Below are 18,651 nucleotides of genomic sequence, written 5' to 3'. Positions count from 1 at the left end.
CCAACATAATCAGATTAGGCTCCGCTGCTTCTGGGTTCTGTGCCTGTAGAACACATGATGTCGACCAGGGAGCTAAGTGGATTATTTTCTCCTCTGATCCAAAGAATCTGCTCTTATTATTTACTGTTCGTTTATTTGATCAGACGCACGTCAGAGCTGACAACTCAGAAATCATGTGCAATCAAAACCTTTCTGATTTTTTTACTGTAATCAAATAAACATACTTCTCATCTGTAATCTGATAACCGGGTGTTTCCTGAGTCCCTGTAATCCCATTATGTGTAATCTGTTACTTCCAAATGCCCTCTCTCTCTCACACACCCACACACACACACACAAGGACACACACACACACCGATGCATGCGCGCCCTGGCCGTAGCCTCTCAGGTGCCAGCGTTGAAGTTAATTGCATTCCCTCCATTAGCCGGAGCCGAGCAGGGCACCCGGGTCTCTGGGGTCATTAGAGAGGATCTCCGACTGCGTTTCATAGGCTGGGGCGACCGGTGAGAGGAGGAGGGAGAGAGGAGGAGGGAGAGAGGAGGAGGGAGAGAGGAGGAGGAAGGAGAAGGGATGGAGGAAGGAGAAGGGATGGAGGAGTAAAGGATGTGGAAAGGAGGAGAGTGTATGGCTGATAGCTGAATGTCTTTATTAACAAGAGCCATCATCATAACTTCAATTATTTATTGTGTAATTTACATAATAGATTATTTAATTGTAAGTATTGTAACTTTGGTACTTTACCGCGTGTCAGAGCTTTAGTTGATTTTCTAAATTCTAACGACAGCTGTAATTTAGAGACTTTTAATGTGGAGTGAAGGTTAAATAGGAAACTTCGTGACATCCAAGTTGAAAACAACCTGTGTTATATATGAAATATCTTTTATGTAACATCGGTTAGAACAACTTCATCTCAATGTTTTTACTGAATATATGTACTTTCTAGAGTGTGTGTCAAAATAAGAGCACGAGAGGGAGAGAGACGTCCGCACACAGACACATTACAAAAGAACGAGAGAGCGGGGGAGAGATTAGAAACAGTAAGAGAGAGAGACAGAGAGGAGAGGAGAGACAGAATAACCCAGCAGTCGTCGTGTTTCACCCGTTCCCTCACCCGGCCCAAAATCGAATTGTACCATTTCTTATCTGCCATAAGCCTATTCACAGAAAGCTCTACAGGGCACTGTCATCCCAACTCAGCTCGTCTAATTCCAGATTAAATCGTTGCCTTTTCTCCGTCGGTAATTTATGGAAATAACAACTAAGAAAAAGAGGATTTGAGTAATGACATCTTTAAACTTGTCAGGATAATGGCTCAGTGAAGGGGGGGGGGGGGGGGGAAGAGCCTGTGGCACTGCTGTCTTTTTCTGAAAAGGGTCGCTCTACTGTACCAACCCCCCCCCCCCCCTCCCCATCCTCTCTTCTGCCTTCACCTACTCTTTGTTTCTCTCCACGTCACTCCTCTCTTCTTCTTCTGCCTTCTCCTCAGCTGCTGGGTTTTATTTTTGTGATCTTGCGTCAACATTTCCTTCCTTTTATGATTCCCCCGTCGCGGTTTGAATAACAACACGGATGCACTTTGCGTAGAAGCTTTTATCCAAACCACCTGAAGTAACAATGATAGGCTTGAAGAGGAGGAGGAGGAGGAGGAGGAGGAGGAGGAGGAGGAGGAGGAGGAGGAGGAGGAGGAGGAGGAAGTATGACACATTATATGTCATTTAAATAGTGTCATTTGATTTTACAATTTTTACGAGGTTGAAATGGAGCCTGACGTGTGGATTATAGGGAATAAAATATATTTACCCATATCTATAAAAATAAAATTGTTACGAATTTATAAGATAAGATAAACAACTGCTAATAAAAAGCAAGTTCAACCAAATATATAGAACTGGAATTCAGAAAACAAACTTTTCAGGATATTTCTGAAACCGCTTGGTTGGGTGATGAGTGGAATCTACGAGTGCCACTGGTCTCCCAGTGCTTGCCCAGTTGGCACACAGTTTAACAACAGGGGCTGCAGGCGCGGCATACTGGGCAAAACCGATGATTGGTTTCCTCAGTCCCAGTCAGACTGACGCCAAACCCTGTGGTGTGAACTGGCGAGGGTGTGATCACACATGTGGCGTGTTTTCATCATCCTCGACATGTACATGTTGACAAGTTTCTTCACACGCCCCCGAAATACACAAGCCAGCCCGAGCCACCAGTAAACACGTCACATGTCTGACAGCTTAGGTGATCTGTCAACCAAATGGTGCGGGGATTTAGACGGTGAGGTTGGGGGGGGGGGGGGGGGGGGGGCGAACAAATCTAATTCCAGTCACTGTAACTTCATTGAGGATGATGGACGCTGGTTGCTGTATCACCTCCACGTGAGGAACCAGCTGCCAGATGGCCGTCCAGCACACTTTCATTTGTGATGCTGGGCTGTGTGAGCACGAGCCGCCGCTGCCCATCAGGTGTCAATATTCATCTCAGTAGAAAAGACAAATCCAAATCACACACTGTGCATGCAGTGGGGACCCCCCCCCCCCCCCCCCGGCTTGGGGCCCCTGGTGGGGAGGTGGGGCCATGGCCGTGGTTTGCACTTTTCTCATCACGGTCTAGTTTCCTGTTGTCATCACACGTGTTTGGCGTGCACACGACCTGTAGGTACATTCTAACCGACCCGCCGTCTTCGATTATAACTCACCGCTGTCTTTGAAACATATTCCCCTTGTCTTAGAACGATCTTATTACCGCCTCTGCAGAATCAGTCTCCAGCCTCTGATGGAGAAGCACTGACCTAGACTAATAGAGAAGAGTAGAGGACGAGAGGGCCTGGAATAAAGCGGGGAAATGGCGGCCTATCCAGGTCAATCCATCCATCACCGCGCAGTTACTCAGACGGAGGACAGCTCCCGACAGGGGTCTGAGTGGTTTGGGATTGAGATGGAAGAGAGCGAGAGTTATAGCTCCTGAACCCTCCCCCTCTCTTCCTTCTTGAGAAGAACCTTGACAAGGAGGACCCGTCCTGGATCAGCACGGAGAAAACCACCAGTAAAAGAAAACTGGTGTCAGGAAAAACATGAAAGAAAAGCAGAGGTGCATCACGGGGCTTTCACGTCTGTTCCTTCAGCTTCTGAGTGCGGTTACAGACATTCTGACAGTGTCTTCTGCACTGTGCAGCGACTGGTTACCTTCAGCATTGAGTCACTTTAAACTGTCACCAACGATCAGTGTCAATTCATAACAACCAGTATCAACCATCACCGTGAAGTCACTCACTGGTTTATGAGTGCCGGTGTGAAGCCACACGTTTGGCATTTTGAAAGTAACCATATTTATTGACGATAAGATCGACTTCAAACCGAAACTACTTCAGTTTGTATACCCAGGCTCTGCAGGTGGCCTCTGGTTTGGAGAGCCGCTCTCAGAACCACTTACAGACACGTGCACCACTTAATATGCTCATATTCACAGATAACCTAACCTTGTGTCTCTCCCGTCCATAAACAAGTCCACACATTTACACAAATTACTGCACATTAGTGTGAGCTGCGAGTCCAACCCGGTCCTGGAGCTAAATGAATGCACATACTGAATGAGGAGCCTGTGCATTTCATTCCCTTGTGCTGATCATGCAAACTGAGGCATTAGAGCTAAAAGACAAAATAGCTGAACTCCCTTTTTTTGGTTTTAATGCAAGAGCTGCTTCACAACCTTCACAAACAAGTGTGTGTGTGGACGTCTCACCTGTGTGTGTCCTCTGGTGAGCCTTCAGGTGGGAGCTCTTGGTGTACACCTTCCTGCAGCCGTTGAACTGACAGCGGTGAATCCTCTTCTTGTTCTCCGGGAGCTCCCCGACCCCGATCGTGCACGGGGCCCCCTCCTCTTCGTCCTTCATCCGGACAGGGAGGGCGTGTGCCGCCACCAGTCGGGCCGCGCTGAGCCCCACCTTCCTGGCCACCAGCTTCAGGGTGAGCGTGCCGTCGGCGGAGGCCGTCAGTGTCTGGTTGGGTTTGACCAGGTGGCGGCCCAGCTCTGGTGACGACGGGGGTGTCAGGGAGGTGACGGCGCTCAGCTGGGCCTGGTGGACGCCTTCCATCCCTTCTACATTTTCCAGCCCCTGGCTCTTGAGTTTGAGGTCCCTTTTCATTGCCCCGGTGGAGGGGAGGTTCTTCCGTGTCGGGCAGAGGATCACCGGAGGGCTCGGAGGCTCCGGGAGGCTGGGCGGGCCCGGGAGCAGAGCATCTGTCAGCTCCTCCTCGCCATCCTCCTTCAAGTAGGCCGGAGTCAGGAGACCATCCAGGTCCTGGTCGAAGAGCTCGGACAGACGCTTGGGCTCCGTCTGCAGATAGCGCTCCAGCTCCAAGCAGGTCTGCGGGGGAGAGAGAGAGAAAACACTCCATTTAGATTCAGCTCAGGCAAGTTCACGCTTTGGGCCAACTGCTCTGAAAGTACCCGTCCTCACTCTTAAACCCCACTCGACCATTTCAACAGGCTTCAGATCCTCTGATATGCCTTCACACGCCGTGGAGAGGAAATCTGCATGGTGCCATCCGCTCACCCAGACCGGCAACTAGCAGAGCTCTGCCAGCTGCCACATGCACACACACACGCAGATAGCCTCCAAGACAGCCAGGATTACCTGGCAGCTCCGGCAAGACGCCTGATTACACACTGATTGATTGCAGCCGCTGTAGCGCGGAACAGAAGCGAGGTGAGTGGAGAGCGGGAGGAGAAGTCCTAAACAGCACCGAACTCCTATCAGACAACATTTTATGGAGCTCTGACAAGCCATGTGTGCACCGGCTTCCTCCGCCGAGCCAAGATAGGAAGATTTATTCAGCCACAGTTATGGTCGGCTTCATCCCTATTACACCAAACACCTCTCCCCGCGGAGGGCAAATAAAAGACTGCATCCCCGACTCGTGTGAACTGGCATCCTGAGAAGTCTATTACTTTGCAACAAGCTGGCAAGGATCTAAAAGGAGAGCCGGCGAGGGAAGGAGACGCTCGGTGTCCAAGGATGAAGCCATTACGTCTGAACGGACGGCGGCGGTGGTTTGATCCCGGGATCGTTGTGTTTCACGTGTCGCCACTAACCCGTTCTGACAGCTGGGATGGAGGCGAGCAGCTCCACCGGGCGCCCGCCGCTCGCCACTTCATTTGTGTGTAAATAGGCACTGACAGACAGAGTAGCTTGTTCCATTATCAGGAATAAGGTTGTACAGACAGAGCACATCAGAGACATTTACAATCTTGCAGCCCCCCCCCCCCCCCCCCCCTTGTTTGCACCATCTAAATATAAAACCCCACATTTGCTTTTTTCTTTTTGCAGGGGGGGGGGGGGTCTGTTGCTAAGGGAGCGTGATATCTCCTCTGAGTCGTCTTGTTGCGAGGAACAAAAAGGGATTTGGAGTTTTTCTACTTTTTACGCTATTTGCATACTGGCATCAAATTAAAAAGCTGCTCGAGACCACGTTTACAGTGGTTCCTCCCCCCCCCCCCCTCCCCCCCACTAGACGCCTACATGCTTTCTTCTTTTCTGCGACGGCTTTAGAAATAAATAACTTCTTTCATGCTCTATCTGTGAGGTCTCTGCTGTTTCCTTGATGGCTGCGTCCAGCGCATCGTGAATTCAAAGAGAAGGGCTTCCCCCCCCCGCCTTCCCTTCATTCTTCCTTTCAGAGCACAATTAAATATTGAAGGTGTTGAGACATGATGAAGGGAATAGCATGCGCTGCTCCATGAGGTACTGAAAAAATAACACAAAGCTGCTCTTTACACAGTCTTTCAACCTCGCACACACCACATCGCTCTCTCCCTCGCTCTCATTTTCAACATTACCGTCCTCCTCCTGCCTCGCCCCCTATCTATTCCCCCAAATCAGCCTCTTTTCTCCTCTTCCCTCTCATTGTGGCCTCCTCCTCTCCCAAGGTGAGGGCTAATTATCCACTAAAAACCAGCCGGTTAAAGGAGACTTTATTCAGCAAAACGCTGAGGACTGCAAACCAAGGTGAGGGTGTGTGTGAGGCAGAGATAGTTCAAGGGAGCGGAAAAGAGGATAGAAAAAGATAAGTGAGGGAGGGGAGGCGGCTGAGTGGAAGAAGAAGGCGGAGGTGGAGGTGGAGGAGAGTGATGGAGGGACAAGGTGAGGGAGCCTGGAGAGGAGAGAGAAGAGGGAGACGGAGCAGAGGAAGGTCTTGACTTCATTTTCTCCACGGGGGGTGAATCCGTTTTGGAAGTGTGACATTTGGCATAACGGGATCCTGTCAGCGGGCAAACCACGGGCCTCACGTGCACAGAGGAGGGCTCGTGCACACTCGTGTTAGGTTGTGATCTGCGCCTGCACGCCCGTGTGTGTGCGCACATACATGCATACCGTACTTCAGAGTGTGTGTGCATGCGTGTGCATACAGAACATGGGTTTGACGGATGAAACGGGCTGCAGGTGAGGGGGTGGCAGGTACGACCAGCTTATCCGGAGCTCTTTCTCTCACCCCCCCCCCCCCCCCCACCAAACCACCCCCCATCACTCCATCACGGCCCCTCCCCCTCTTCCTCCCTCCCCCAGGTGGTGACATTAACATTGTTAGAGAGAAGGTCATGCAGTTGATCAGCGGTTTCTGTGTGTGTAGCCTAATGTGGGTGTGTGTACTGTATGTAGCTGCATGTAATTATGCTACTTTGTGTGTGCACATGCATTATTATGCAGCTCGTGTGTATGTGCTTGTGTGTGTTAGTGTGAACACCTACGCACATGCATAAACACTATTTGCCCGTCTCGTGGGCTGAAGTGAATGTGCAACTTTCCTGTGTTTGTGTAGGAAGCGCATCCAGAGCCAGCAGCACCGCAGCACAATGGCCAAGATAAAGAAGTGCTAATGAATCGCTTCAGCGTCCAGCTCCTAAAACGCTTTAGGGATGATTCCTTCATGACCGAGGATAATCCCAGACAATCCAGAGCCAGTTCCAGCAGATCCACCTTCTCGCCTTACAAACTGGTTTTGGCGGCTGACGTGGGACTCGAGCATTTCTCCTGAGCGAGCCAAATACCTCGTAGATCCTGAATGAGTGGATGGAGTATGTCTATAAACCAATCAGTGTCAGGTGTAGGGAGCTGACGGCAGGATGGAGATATGTCGTGTTAAACTTTTATCTGAGACGGAACCTGAACCATGAACCTTGGTTCTGGACCTTCAGGTGTGAAAGTGCCCCGATTCTCGAGAGCGTTCTTCTGGAGTATTTACTCTTGCGCCACAGTCGTCCTCTAATGAACCGTCCCAGTGTCCCTGTCGGCCGGGACATATGAGTGACAGCGAGGCAGCCAGCACAATACCAGGACCCTGAGATTGAGGCAGTTAAATGGAATTCAGTCACCATTAATTTTAATATTCCCACCTGTGCGTCTCCTCGCTGTGACGTGTCAAAGGACCGTCGAGATCAATCGAGTGTTGTCGTGTGCATGAAGACGAGTTTGACCTTTTTGTCCTTTTCTGGTAACGTCTCATGTAACGGGTTGATCGGTGAAACTAAACCAAAGAAGGTCAAAGGTGAAACTGATGTTTGACGGCAGTGATGAGGCGTAAAATCCAAAATGTCGCCCGGCTGCAGTTTACAGGGTTCCTGTCCTCTCCAGGAGACGGAGATTTGTGCGACCCTGCCGGCTGTGCTGTATAATTTTTTATTAATTGTCGTTAAAATGTAACGGTCAATTAACGTGCCAAATTACTCATGATGAATCTTATCGTCTATAAATTGTTCAAAAATGTTTTTAAAAATGTGGCCCCGGTCGAAATGTGTGGGCGGCTCTGCTTTATGTCCATTCATCATTTTAACATTTTCAATAAGGGCCCACTTGTAGTGTTTAGTACCAAGTGTGCACGGGGCACGAGGCTTATTCTTCTTTTATTGGGGGAAGAACAAAGGATGGAGTAACATCTGGACACAGAAACGTGGCAGAAGCTCAAATAGGATTAAGAGAAGGATTGAGGGTTTCAGGTTAAACTCACAGTTTGACACTTGAGGTCAAATCACTTAAATCTTGTCGTCTTCACCCACAAGAAACATAAATATTTAAACAAAGCTCCGTGCTTTAGAGGCAGAGAAAGAGGGAACCTGACCCATAGATCATTTACAAATGTGTATTTTGTATTCATGTTTTCCACGACATACACAAATGTGAACACACACTGAATCATGCATGCAGAACACACCTCAGGTTAGTGAGGCTTAAAATCCAGCAGGTGCAGCGCGGTGACAAATATCCGCTGATCGCAAAGTCAAACAGGCTGAGAGCCGGGAACCAGCCCTGACTCATGCACTTCTACTTCCTGTGTCTGCTCCACTTCTAACTTCTCCCCCCCTCTCCTCCTCTCCTCCCCTCTTCCGTGGGGCCCTTGGCCTGGCAGCTGATACTCTCTCCACGTCACCTCCCTTTACATTTGGCCTGCGCCGAGCCGCCTGCCATCACCATCAAAGCGCCGGCTGCCTCCCAACTGTTACCCCCCCCTGCAACGTTGCTAATAAAAAGCCTGGGTTATAAATATGAACAGAGGAGCATGCATAATGCCCTGAAGGAAGGCCCAAAACACCACTAAACAGATAAATGTAATGGGGTGGATACGCCTCATTAATTTTAGGATGATCGTGTTTAGTTTTTACAGATGCCGTGATAGAGACAAGGTGCTATGAATAATATTCAGCACTGATGCTAGCAGGGTTGACAAGGGCAGGGCCGTACGGGGGGTCCCTGAGCCGGAGGGGGTGGGGGGGGGCTTGATACCACTCTCATGTCTCGAGCCGGAGCCAAGCAACGTTTAGCTTCACCGGCAGAAAAGGCTCAAAATGGGGGAAACTTCTTAAAGGTCAAAGTGTAAAAATGTCAAATTGCCAATTTGAAGAGTTTTATTTACAGTTTTGACCCGTGGCCCGAGTTCAGAGTCTTTGTGCTGAACCAGGCTGATGGATTCACACGTGAAGCTTCACATAAATGATACAGACGTGATCATGTTCTCTCTTCAATGTCATGTTAAACTATATTTAACAGTTAAGGAGCAGCAGGGATTTCCTTTGTTCTCTAGTTTCCTCTTTTAGTATTTGGATGTGATGGTTTCAGAGGATTGTTAACGTTATGTTCAGAGGTTGTTCTTGGTTCCGGTAGCAAATAGAAAACCGTATAAGCCGTGAGAGTGAGCCATCTGTGGCGTCACAACAGAAACACCATGTTTGATGTGCTTTTGATTGTCTGTCTTCCACAAATTGGAAAAAAACAACCTTTTCGGCACCGACGTGACATTTTGATTACTCTCTTCGGCCATTTTCATATATCATAGCTGAGGTTTGATTGCCCATTTTAAAAGTGAGTAACATTCACGTCACGGATGAATTAACGCTGTTTTCTCTTCTTCCGCAGTTTCACATTCAACAACTGACAAGTGTGTTTATTGCTTTTATTTAAATTGCACAGTGTCACAGGAAATAAGAGGCGGGCTCGGTGTGAATACAGACGCTTTGATTAAAATCCCTGAGAGCAATTAGTCACAGTTGTGGCTGCAGGTGAGGCTGAACAACGACCTCGTCACTTCTCACTCCAATGAGGAAATGTGACGCACAACCAGGACGCACAACCAGGCAGTGCTGTGGTTTCAGCTTCATGACGCACACTGATGTTGTTTACGGCTCTTTGTCGTGGCTGTTTGTAATTCTGCAAACACACTTGGCATTTTTATCTAAAGAAAACTTTGGGCAGGCACTTAATTCAGAGAGCATATTGTGTGTGTGTGTGTGTGTGTGTGTGTGTGTCCATGTGTGTGTTTGTGTGCACATGTGTGTGTCTTATCCAGCCGCGGTGTGTTAGAGCGCCTATGTCCCTCATTGATCTGGTGAGCCCGGCCAAGCCATCACTTTGAGGTGGCAGCTAAATGACCAGCAGCCTGAGGCAGTGGCCATCTCGCCAACAGCTTGTGTGTGTGTGTGTGTGCGCGTGTGTGTGTGTGTGTTTGCGTCGCAGCGCCTAATCGATAGGAAATGATACCGTGCAGGAGCTCATCAGCGGTGGCCATCGCAGCTGACAGAGACGGTAATCTATAACTTCGCTGAGCAATACTTGCACCCCCCCCCCCTTCCACACACACAAAATCTCTAAAAGCCCCCCCCCCTCACACACACACACACACACACACACACACACACACACTCTCCCTAAGCTCCCCTCCAGGGTTTTTGCTCTTTCCCGTGCACTCGCTAAGAGCCCTGGCCCCCAGATTTCAGACTCCTCAGAGAGTAGTGTGGCGTCATCAGCGGCTCCTGGTTGAGCGGAGGGGGGGGGGGGGGGGGGGACCTGCCTTCAGGGGCGAGGAGGTGGAGGAGCAGGAGGGGTGGGGGCGATAATGCTTCATTTTCCTCGACACTGATCTGAATAGCAGGGCGCCCTCGCGTCGCCCTGTTCCTCTCAATGGAGAGCGCGGCGGGGGGGGGGGGTGTTTGGCCAGGAGGGATCTGGGAGCTTCTGACGCCCCGACGGGGTTCTGGGGCGACGAGGCACAAGCAGAGATGGAAGGAGCAGAGACACAAAGAGAAAGAGCTAGAGGCTAGAGACAGAGCTAATTTATCTGCTGTCCCAGAGAAGAAAGAGGCCGACGGGTCAGAGATGAGGAAACAGGCCTCTGCACAAAGAATGGAATCCCAGAGCAGGAGAGCTGGGTTCCAGGTGAAGGATGAAGCCGTGGCCTCTTCCTACCTACAGCTGCAGAAACAAAATAAATATCCTGGTGCAGAAGAAGAAGGCAGGACTCCTCCTCCTCCTCCTCCTCACTGACTAACAGCTCCATCTCTCCCGGCACACGAGCCTCACCTAGCTTCAGATAACACGCCACGGAAACGGCTTAATTACACACGCGGCCTTATCAGACGACATTAGCCTCACAGTAATAATCAGAGCCGCCGTCAGCTCCTCCGTCAAAACCTGGCAACGCAGCACCTTGAGGCACTTCTACACAGGGTGGGCTTCAAGCTGATAACACGCTGCCAGTTGTTAAATCCCAATTTGCTGATGGAGTTTGAGGGAATAATGCTCGTTTGGTTGTAAACCTGACACGTCCGCTACACTCAGTCAGTTTCTGTGTGGACGGCTGCACTAGCAGACACAACGGGCACTGGAGGCAGAATATTACATTTTGTTTTGTTGGACTTGACGCTCACATTTAAACACTTTGCTCTCGGACACAGTAATTGCCTGTTTCTTTCCCTGTGAGGTTCAGTTGGTCGGTTCCTCAGGAAAGACGTCTCGGTTCCTGGAGGCCGACGTGACACATGCGTTCCTGTGATGGGGGGGGTCTTCAAAGCTGCTTTCATCCGGCAGCAAAGCCACAATGATGGAGCACTCAGAGCAACAAAACCTGGTGACCTCTGCTTAATGGAGCAGAAAGACATTTCCCAGCGCTTTCTACGAGCAGACACAACAGAAAACACACATCCACCGACACCGGGGACCTCCCCTCTCTTCTCCCAGCAATAACACAACATGGACACCAACACAAATCAAAGGACACATTTAAGGAAATGTGACTGGTTCAGTAACTCCCTCCACCAAGGAGGTTATATTTGATGCATTTGTTAATTGGCAGGATTGTGAATAAACTACTGGATGGATTTACGTCCTTCCAGATAAACAAAGGGCTCCACTGTGCCGGAGAAGAGACAAGGGGTCCGATGCTTATGTGTCACGCTTCACCTCAACACTCAAAAACAGCTAACGGTTAAAAAAGTGATGTTAAAACTTTCTCGCCGTGTCCTACTGCTGCTCTATCATTCTGTCTGGAAATCCTCTGGAGATCATGTTTAATGATCAAAAGCTCCAGAAAACGAAGATGTGTAATTGAGCGTTCTGAACTTTTTTCTTATTGAGCAATTGAATAAAGAATAATTAAAAGAAACATACATTCCTGAAAAGCTGGATGCATTAAAGATAGAACTACGATAGTGATATCAATCTTCTCATCACATCTCAACTTCTGGAAAGTCATTATATTTTATATCCTGAGCACACACACGTCTGTGTTCTCAGGACACACATTTGCTTCCGTCCCATGTGGATAATCCTTCAAGCTACACATGTTTCCTCTGAACGCTGGAAGAAGCTTGACTAGTAAACAGATTGAACTCGTGCAGATCTGCTGACCTTGAGCTCGACTCAGACCTTTATGAAGAGGTCTCAGCATCGGGACACAACAAGTGCAGCTGCACATAAAGACCTCTACGGCTCCGTCTAAATGGCTTGTGACAAAGTGTGGAAACGTCTTTGTTCTGGTATTAAGTCGAGGACGGGAGAGGTGGTGAGGGTGAAATAGGATAGAGGAGAGGAGAAGAGGCACTTTGAGACTGAAGACGAGGCACGATGGAAAGCAGGATGAGGAAAGCAGGGTGTGGAGGATGGGAGGGGGATGGAGGGGGGTTATAATCCCAGTGGGGAGGGGAACTCTGTCTCTCTTTAACTGGATTTGGGTGAGCTGCTGTTTATCGGCCTATGAGTCGCCGAGCGCGGCCTCTCAGCCGTCAAAACCCTCCTAATCTAATCAGGAGACATTTCAGCCATTTGCTTTCAGCGCGGCAGAGTGCAGCGGGCGGTTTGGACACGGCGGTGCTCGCCGGAGCCAGAGCGACACGTGCACGTGGGTGTGCGTTGATAGAGGGGGTCGGCGACAACAGTGGTTTTACAACAGTGGTTAGCAGCTTGCAGCAGGATTTGGGGAGTCTGCTTTCCGGATGTGGGGACCCCATTGTGTGCGGCAGGCTGGCTAATCTTCATTACCGCACACAATGCCGGGGCGAGAGAATGGGGCCTTGGCTGGAAAAGGCACGAGGAAACAAAAGAGTGGCGAGCGGTGAAAAGAGAAAGAGAGAGAGAGGGGGGGGCGGAGGGCCGAAAATAACACAGGGGAGCGAAGAGGGGCGAGATAAAGGGAACAGTGAAGCGGAAAAACTCTGCTTCCTCCTCATACAGTGGCAGAGGGCCGCTCGGTACCCCGCTCACGTCCACACACCGTGAAGTGCGACTGTGGCGCCGAGCCCGCGCCGATAACACCCAGAATGCTTCATTCTTACTCGCTCCTCGGCGGCTGAATAAGAAGCCACCTCCGTTTATGTTCTCCCAGGCGACTCGTCTGTGTTTACCCTGCGTTTGACTCGCAGGTGTTTTGTAACACTTAGCATCGTCTGTTAGCGCCTCAGTCTCAGCATCACGACCCCGAGCTGCACGGTTAGCTAAGAAGCAGTGGGGGGGGGGGCTGGAGGGGAGCGAGTGGCAAGAGAAGCAGGTCAGTGGAACAGTCTTGCAAGGCCGAGGTGGATTAGCTCAGACGCTGGAGCCGGTGAATCCGTGCAGTTACTCAAGAGTGTGTACATCCCCGTGACTTGGTGTGTATCCGAGAGCGTGCAAACAGGAGGTGGGGCGCTGTCGCTCCCTCCATTACTCCACCAGCCGCTTTCAAAACAAACCTGAGCGACAAAGACGGGAGCAAGCTGCTTAAAATATTGAAAGACGTCTCCTTGCTGTGGGCTCTCCTCCAAGAGATCGGGCGGACGGAGGGAGTGCATGTGAGTTTAGTTTGTGATGCGGATGGGCGGAGGCAGCGAGTCAGGATGAACCCGTTCACCCTGCAGTGCAGAGGGGCTGACTGTTCAGCAGGAGGCGCAGGAGGAGGCCGAGGACTTCTCACCCCAATCTCATCCTGACAATGCTCGGCAGCTCGGCGGCGTGGGGGAGAGGGCGGTTATGTGCACTGAGAGAGGTGCGAGGAACTCATTGACTTTGGCCTTTCGCTGCGTGTGTGATGCTGTGTGTGTGTGATGCTGTGTGTGTGGGTCTGTGTGTGTGTGTGTGTGCTTTGACCGCTGTCCCCCACGTACAGCAGCGTTCAGTGGGTGATGCCAGGGGCAAAGTGTGAGGCCCACAGTAAGAGCTCCATTAAGATTTGGGGTTAAAGTTTAAAGGCTGGTGAGTTAATGTGTTTTAAATTAAGATGGGGTCACGACAGGTGCAATATAGGAACATGCATATGTTGGAGCACACACATGTACAGTTTACACACACACAAACACACCATGCGCTGGAGAGATCCGCCCTGTTTCCTCTCACCAGGCACACACTGGTACAAACACACACATAAACCCAATAAACCCTGTCACCGAGGCGCCCTCCCTCCGCCTCACACTTTCTTGCTCAAACACGCACTCACATACACAAACATAAACCAATGAAAATTATTGATGTGCTCTCTTATAAAACAGTGGCTGCTCCCTTAAGTATTCCTGGCAACATCACAGGCTGAAAATAGCTGCCGACCCAAATAACTTTCCCCGCCGGAGCGGAGAAGGAGCCAGACCACAGCCACCGGCGACTGGCTTCACTAATTGGCATCATTTTACAATGAAATAATATCTGGGGCAATAGACTGAGGAACACGTAGCAGTAAACCGGAGAGCAGGAGGAGGTGTGGGCGATTTGAGGGAGGGAGGGTTGAGGAAGAGGACGGGGATGCCTCGGTTCTTGTTAGCATAAGTTATCAAATTCTCTTCCCTGAAATACGCGCGGGGGAATTGGATCGGATGGTGAAACATTCATGTGACAGCGTCAGTTTAGTAAGAGAAGAGGAAAAACATGCACAGCCGGGATTCATAAATGCTGTTAAGTCACAAACTGGTATTTATATCCCAGAGCCCCACGTACAGAGTTTGCTTTTATTGATTCGGCTCTGAACAGGAGAATTTATCACATGTACCCCAGGGAGAAAAATGAGTCTGTCAAAGGAATAAGTTATAGCAAAGAGCTCAATTCTTGTTTTTAGGATTCAATTATAAACAAGAAATGGCTTGACATCGTGGATTTTATCTTTGAGGCAAGAATTTTACACCCGGAGTTGTTTAAAAAGTTTAAAGCTCCCACAAGACGCACAAATCCCCATTTTCGACCAAACATCAAGATGGCCAACGCTGTAAGACACGTCCAAGGAGCCGCTCGTGGGACGGGATAAACACAGATGTCTTCTGGCAGCTTGAGTCTTAATTAGCACCAGGAGATTCATCTAATCTAAGGGTTGCCAGCCCGTCATTAAGGCCAAAACACACAGTGCTCCCCTCACATACCAGAGCAGAACAATGGGGAGCAGAGGTACGCTGTCACGCTGATGAATGGTTCTTCCCACAGGTCTCATTAAATCACACAGGGGCACTTCCCAGGCCGCTGGAACAGTTAAGCTGGGTGCAGCATCCTCTCGGCCGCTCTGCCTGTCTGCCTTGACACTTGCTGGATTTTTGTCCTGTCAAAACAATATATTTCATTGTGAAGAATTATGCTTTCAGGCTTTGACATATCAGCAAATCCCAATTCAAGCTGAATCTGCCTCGTTTTTGAGGACACAAGTCGTATCGTATTCAGACAACTGAAGCCTGCAGGGAATACAAACGACTGAAACCACATGACAGACCCAGTTGGCCGGAGAAACCAGTGCCTTTAGGGTAAACTGGGACCCAGTTTAATCTTTTCGGTGAATTTAGCATCAGCTGCTGACAACTGGAAACATCTTTTATCAGCTTCTGACGACCTCAGCTCTGGATTCAAGCTGCAGAAGCACGTGTGATCGTCTGTGGATCTTAAGTAAAGGATGTGGAGAAGCTTTGAAGAACAGAAGAAGAGACAAAGAGGAAGATTGGAAGAGTCAAAGCACGATCTTTGAGCCAACTAAACCACCTGTGTTTTTTTAATCAGAAATGCAGTTTAGCTAACTGGGCACTGTTTAGTAGACGCCTCCTGTAAATAATCTACAAGTAGGAGTAAGAAGAGACGAGGAAGAGGAGGAGATAAAGGCAGAAGAAGGGATAAGGACCCATCAGAGAAAGGACAGAGGGACTGATGCAGGAAAGGAAACGATGAAGGTCCCGACTCACTGGCCAGGCGGCCCAGCAGCTTTGGAGCAGCGAGCCATAGCAGGTGGAAAAACACCAGTGGCTTTGCATGAGCGCTGAGGCTGGCATGCAAACCACAATCTCCCACAAACACACACACACTGAGTGCATGGACTCCCACTAAGACACACACGCTTTCTACTGCTTGCAAAAGAAAACTGGACCTGCGGCGTCTCTCCTGGTTTCAACCTCAAGATAACATCCTCCCACAGAAACACACGTTCCCCTAAAGATCTCCACCAACGACCGTCTGGCTTCATAACGTGTCCAGCCAGTTCCAGAGCGGGCTGCGTCCTTGCGGCTGTCACCACTAAGAGCTTAGGGCCGTGATTGATGACTGGCTTCAGATGACAACAACAAGCAGCGTTGTTTACTCAGGGCAAATTGCCCTTGTCTCTCATACCCCCGTCCATCTCCTCCTCCCCCCGTTGTCTCGCTCCATCTTTGGAGGGAGATGGTCCACATGGCTGGATCTCTGGTTTCTGGATGGCTCCCGTCCCTCGGGGGGGGATTAGCCTCTCAGACTGACAGCTACACAAACAAATAGGCCAAAACTGGTCCTGGTGCTTGCCAAGGCTGCCTAGCAACAGGTAGGCAGAGAGATGGGATGTAGAGCTTGGTATGTCGCAGCCAGTGGTGGCTGTGAAGTGCCTGGACACAGTGTGAATGTGTGGCCGCTATCAAAGCCAGTGCATTTCCAAATGTGTGTGTGCAGGCTGCCGGATTAAACAAACTGTGGATGGAAGAGGAGGATGAGGAGAAAACAGGAAATTAGCTCTTTACTGTAACTTATTCCCATGACAGATTCTTCTACACACGTTTCTATTATCTCTGTAGTACATCCAATAAATGTAGGTGTTGTACTCTTTGAATAAAAAGGAACAGACAAACAAACGGTGATGGAAACCTAATGAACAAACACGAGACGCTGTTGATATCGCACTTTGCATCTAAGTCACAACGTTAGTAGAGTTTACGACTCTTGACTGGATCCATCTGAGCCGAGTGAAGGGTTCACATCCCTCTGACGGAGGCTGAGGGTTCGTGGCCCACTGAGCAGATGATCCTCCTTCTAACAGACACATCTTCAGCGATGGGATTATCGGTGGAAAACTTAATGAAATATCTGTGGAAATGGATGTAAATTCTTTTTATGCATCAATTTCTTCTGCAAATGTTTCCTCTGCTCCTTTTATTCATGTCGTCGCTCCGAATAAAAGAACCTTTGTTCGGCAATGTGCAAAATTTTGATTGCATAACTCTCCCGAGTTCGACTTTCCTGCAGAGGGACTGACTTTAACAGGGGTGAGAGTGGAGCCAATCAAACCAGGCAGCTGTGATTTCCTCAAAACTGTCCTTCTCGGAATTCGTCAAAGCGAGAGCGAGCAGGAGACATCATGAGATGGAGAGAGAGAGAGAGAGAGAGAGAGAGAGAGAGAGAGAGAGAGAGAGAGAGAGAGAGTGAGAGAGAGAGAGAGAGAGAGAGAGAGAGAGAGAGAGAGAGAGAGAGAGAGAGAGAGAGAGAGAGAGAGGAGAGAGAGAGAGAAGAGAGAGAGAGAGAGAGAGAGAGAGAGAGAGAGAGAGAGAGAGAGAGATTCCAAAGCAGAAAATGAGTCCCTGAGACTTCCCTTCCTCCTCTTCCTCCCTGTGGTTTCCACGCCGGATGGCAGAGGCGAAGCATGTCGGATCACGGTAAGGTGCTGTAACGGCTTCCCGATTTCGCCTCAAATGATGTGAAAGTCATTGCCAAGCCATGCGAGCTGGTGTGAGGAGAAAAAAATGACTGGCTCCTCTCCTCACTGTTAATCAAACCTGGGGTGGAAGAGCGTTTCACAGACGGAAGCCATACATAAAGATATGCTTGTTCACAGCACTGCCTCCCCCGTCCTCCCCCCTCCGCTCTCCCTCGCACTGTCTTTTTCATCGACACCTCCTCCTCACCCCTTCCTCGTCTCCCCCTCTCCGACAGCCCAGTCACTGAAGCATCAGACAAATGAACGCTTCCTCCCTCGTCCCCTCTTTCATCAGCGCTTCCCACCTTTTCATCAGCGCCCATAAAGCAGTGGCAGTCACCTATCCCTAGCAATCGCCTCTCAGCTGAGTGATGAGACAGAGGTGGCAGAGTTCACTAAGCGCTCTTATGGCAGAATGGATGTTAGTGGGTCAGGGGGTCACTCCTACATCTCATTACACAACTTACACACAAACCTGTGCACATGTGTGAGGCGGTGTGTGCATACAGGGAAGATGCATAGAAGGTCCTGCAGCATGAAATCCAGAGGCTGTGCATGAATGCAGCAGAGATAAATGAATCTCTAGAAATGAAATAACAACTGAATGCTTCAACTCTTTCCTGGAAATCAGCTTGTTAACATAACTGCTGCTGCTCCGGAGCCAAATTGAGTTTCTGCACTTCCAGTTAATTTATGCATTTGTACCAATTAGAGGAACTCATAGCTCCTTTATCAGCGTCTCCACCAGCCCTAAACAGACATGACTGTTTTCTTAGAATCACAGCATTGAGTAATAACCTTGTGTCTAAACACTGAGGAGCATCCAGCAGAGATGCTTGCCGCACAAAGCCTCCCTTTCATGCCTCTGTGCGTCACGGCCCGAGTCATGTCAAATAGATTCTACGTGGCATCCATCTTCAACATCTTCTGACCGCTATCGGGTTAGAGGTGAGCAAAACAACGCGGCGA

General features: G+C 49.6%; 1 protein-coding gene and 1 long non-coding RNA gene across 2 annotated transcripts in view; one reads left to right on the top strand and one right to left on the bottom strand.

Annotated features, from left to right (window-relative positions):
- The window catches only part of LOC133933778 (uncharacterized), a 79,467-nt gene that overhangs the window by 16,738 nt on the left and 44,078 nt on the right, over window positions 1–18,651 (top strand). The gene's annotated exons all lie outside the window — the stretch shown is intronic.
- klf7a (Kruppel like factor 7a) overlaps window positions 1–18,651 on the bottom strand; it is a 31,532-nt gene that overhangs the window by 8,230 nt on the left and 4,651 nt on the right. Inside the window, exon 2 of the mRNA XM_062380151.1 lies at window positions 3,737–4,361. Coding sequence (XP_062236135.1) covers window positions 3,737–4,361 — 625 coding nt within the window. The remainder of the gene's footprint in view (window positions 1–3,736; window positions 4,362–18,651) is intronic.

Source organism: Platichthys flesus, chromosome 22 (genome assembly GCF_949316205.1).
Source record: "Platichthys flesus chromosome 22, fPlaFle2.1, whole genome shotgun sequence".
Classification (NCBI taxonomy): domain Eukaryota; kingdom Metazoa; phylum Chordata; class Actinopteri; order Pleuronectiformes; family Pleuronectidae; genus Platichthys; species Platichthys flesus.
This window is presented reverse-complemented; position numbering and strand designations above follow the sequence as displayed.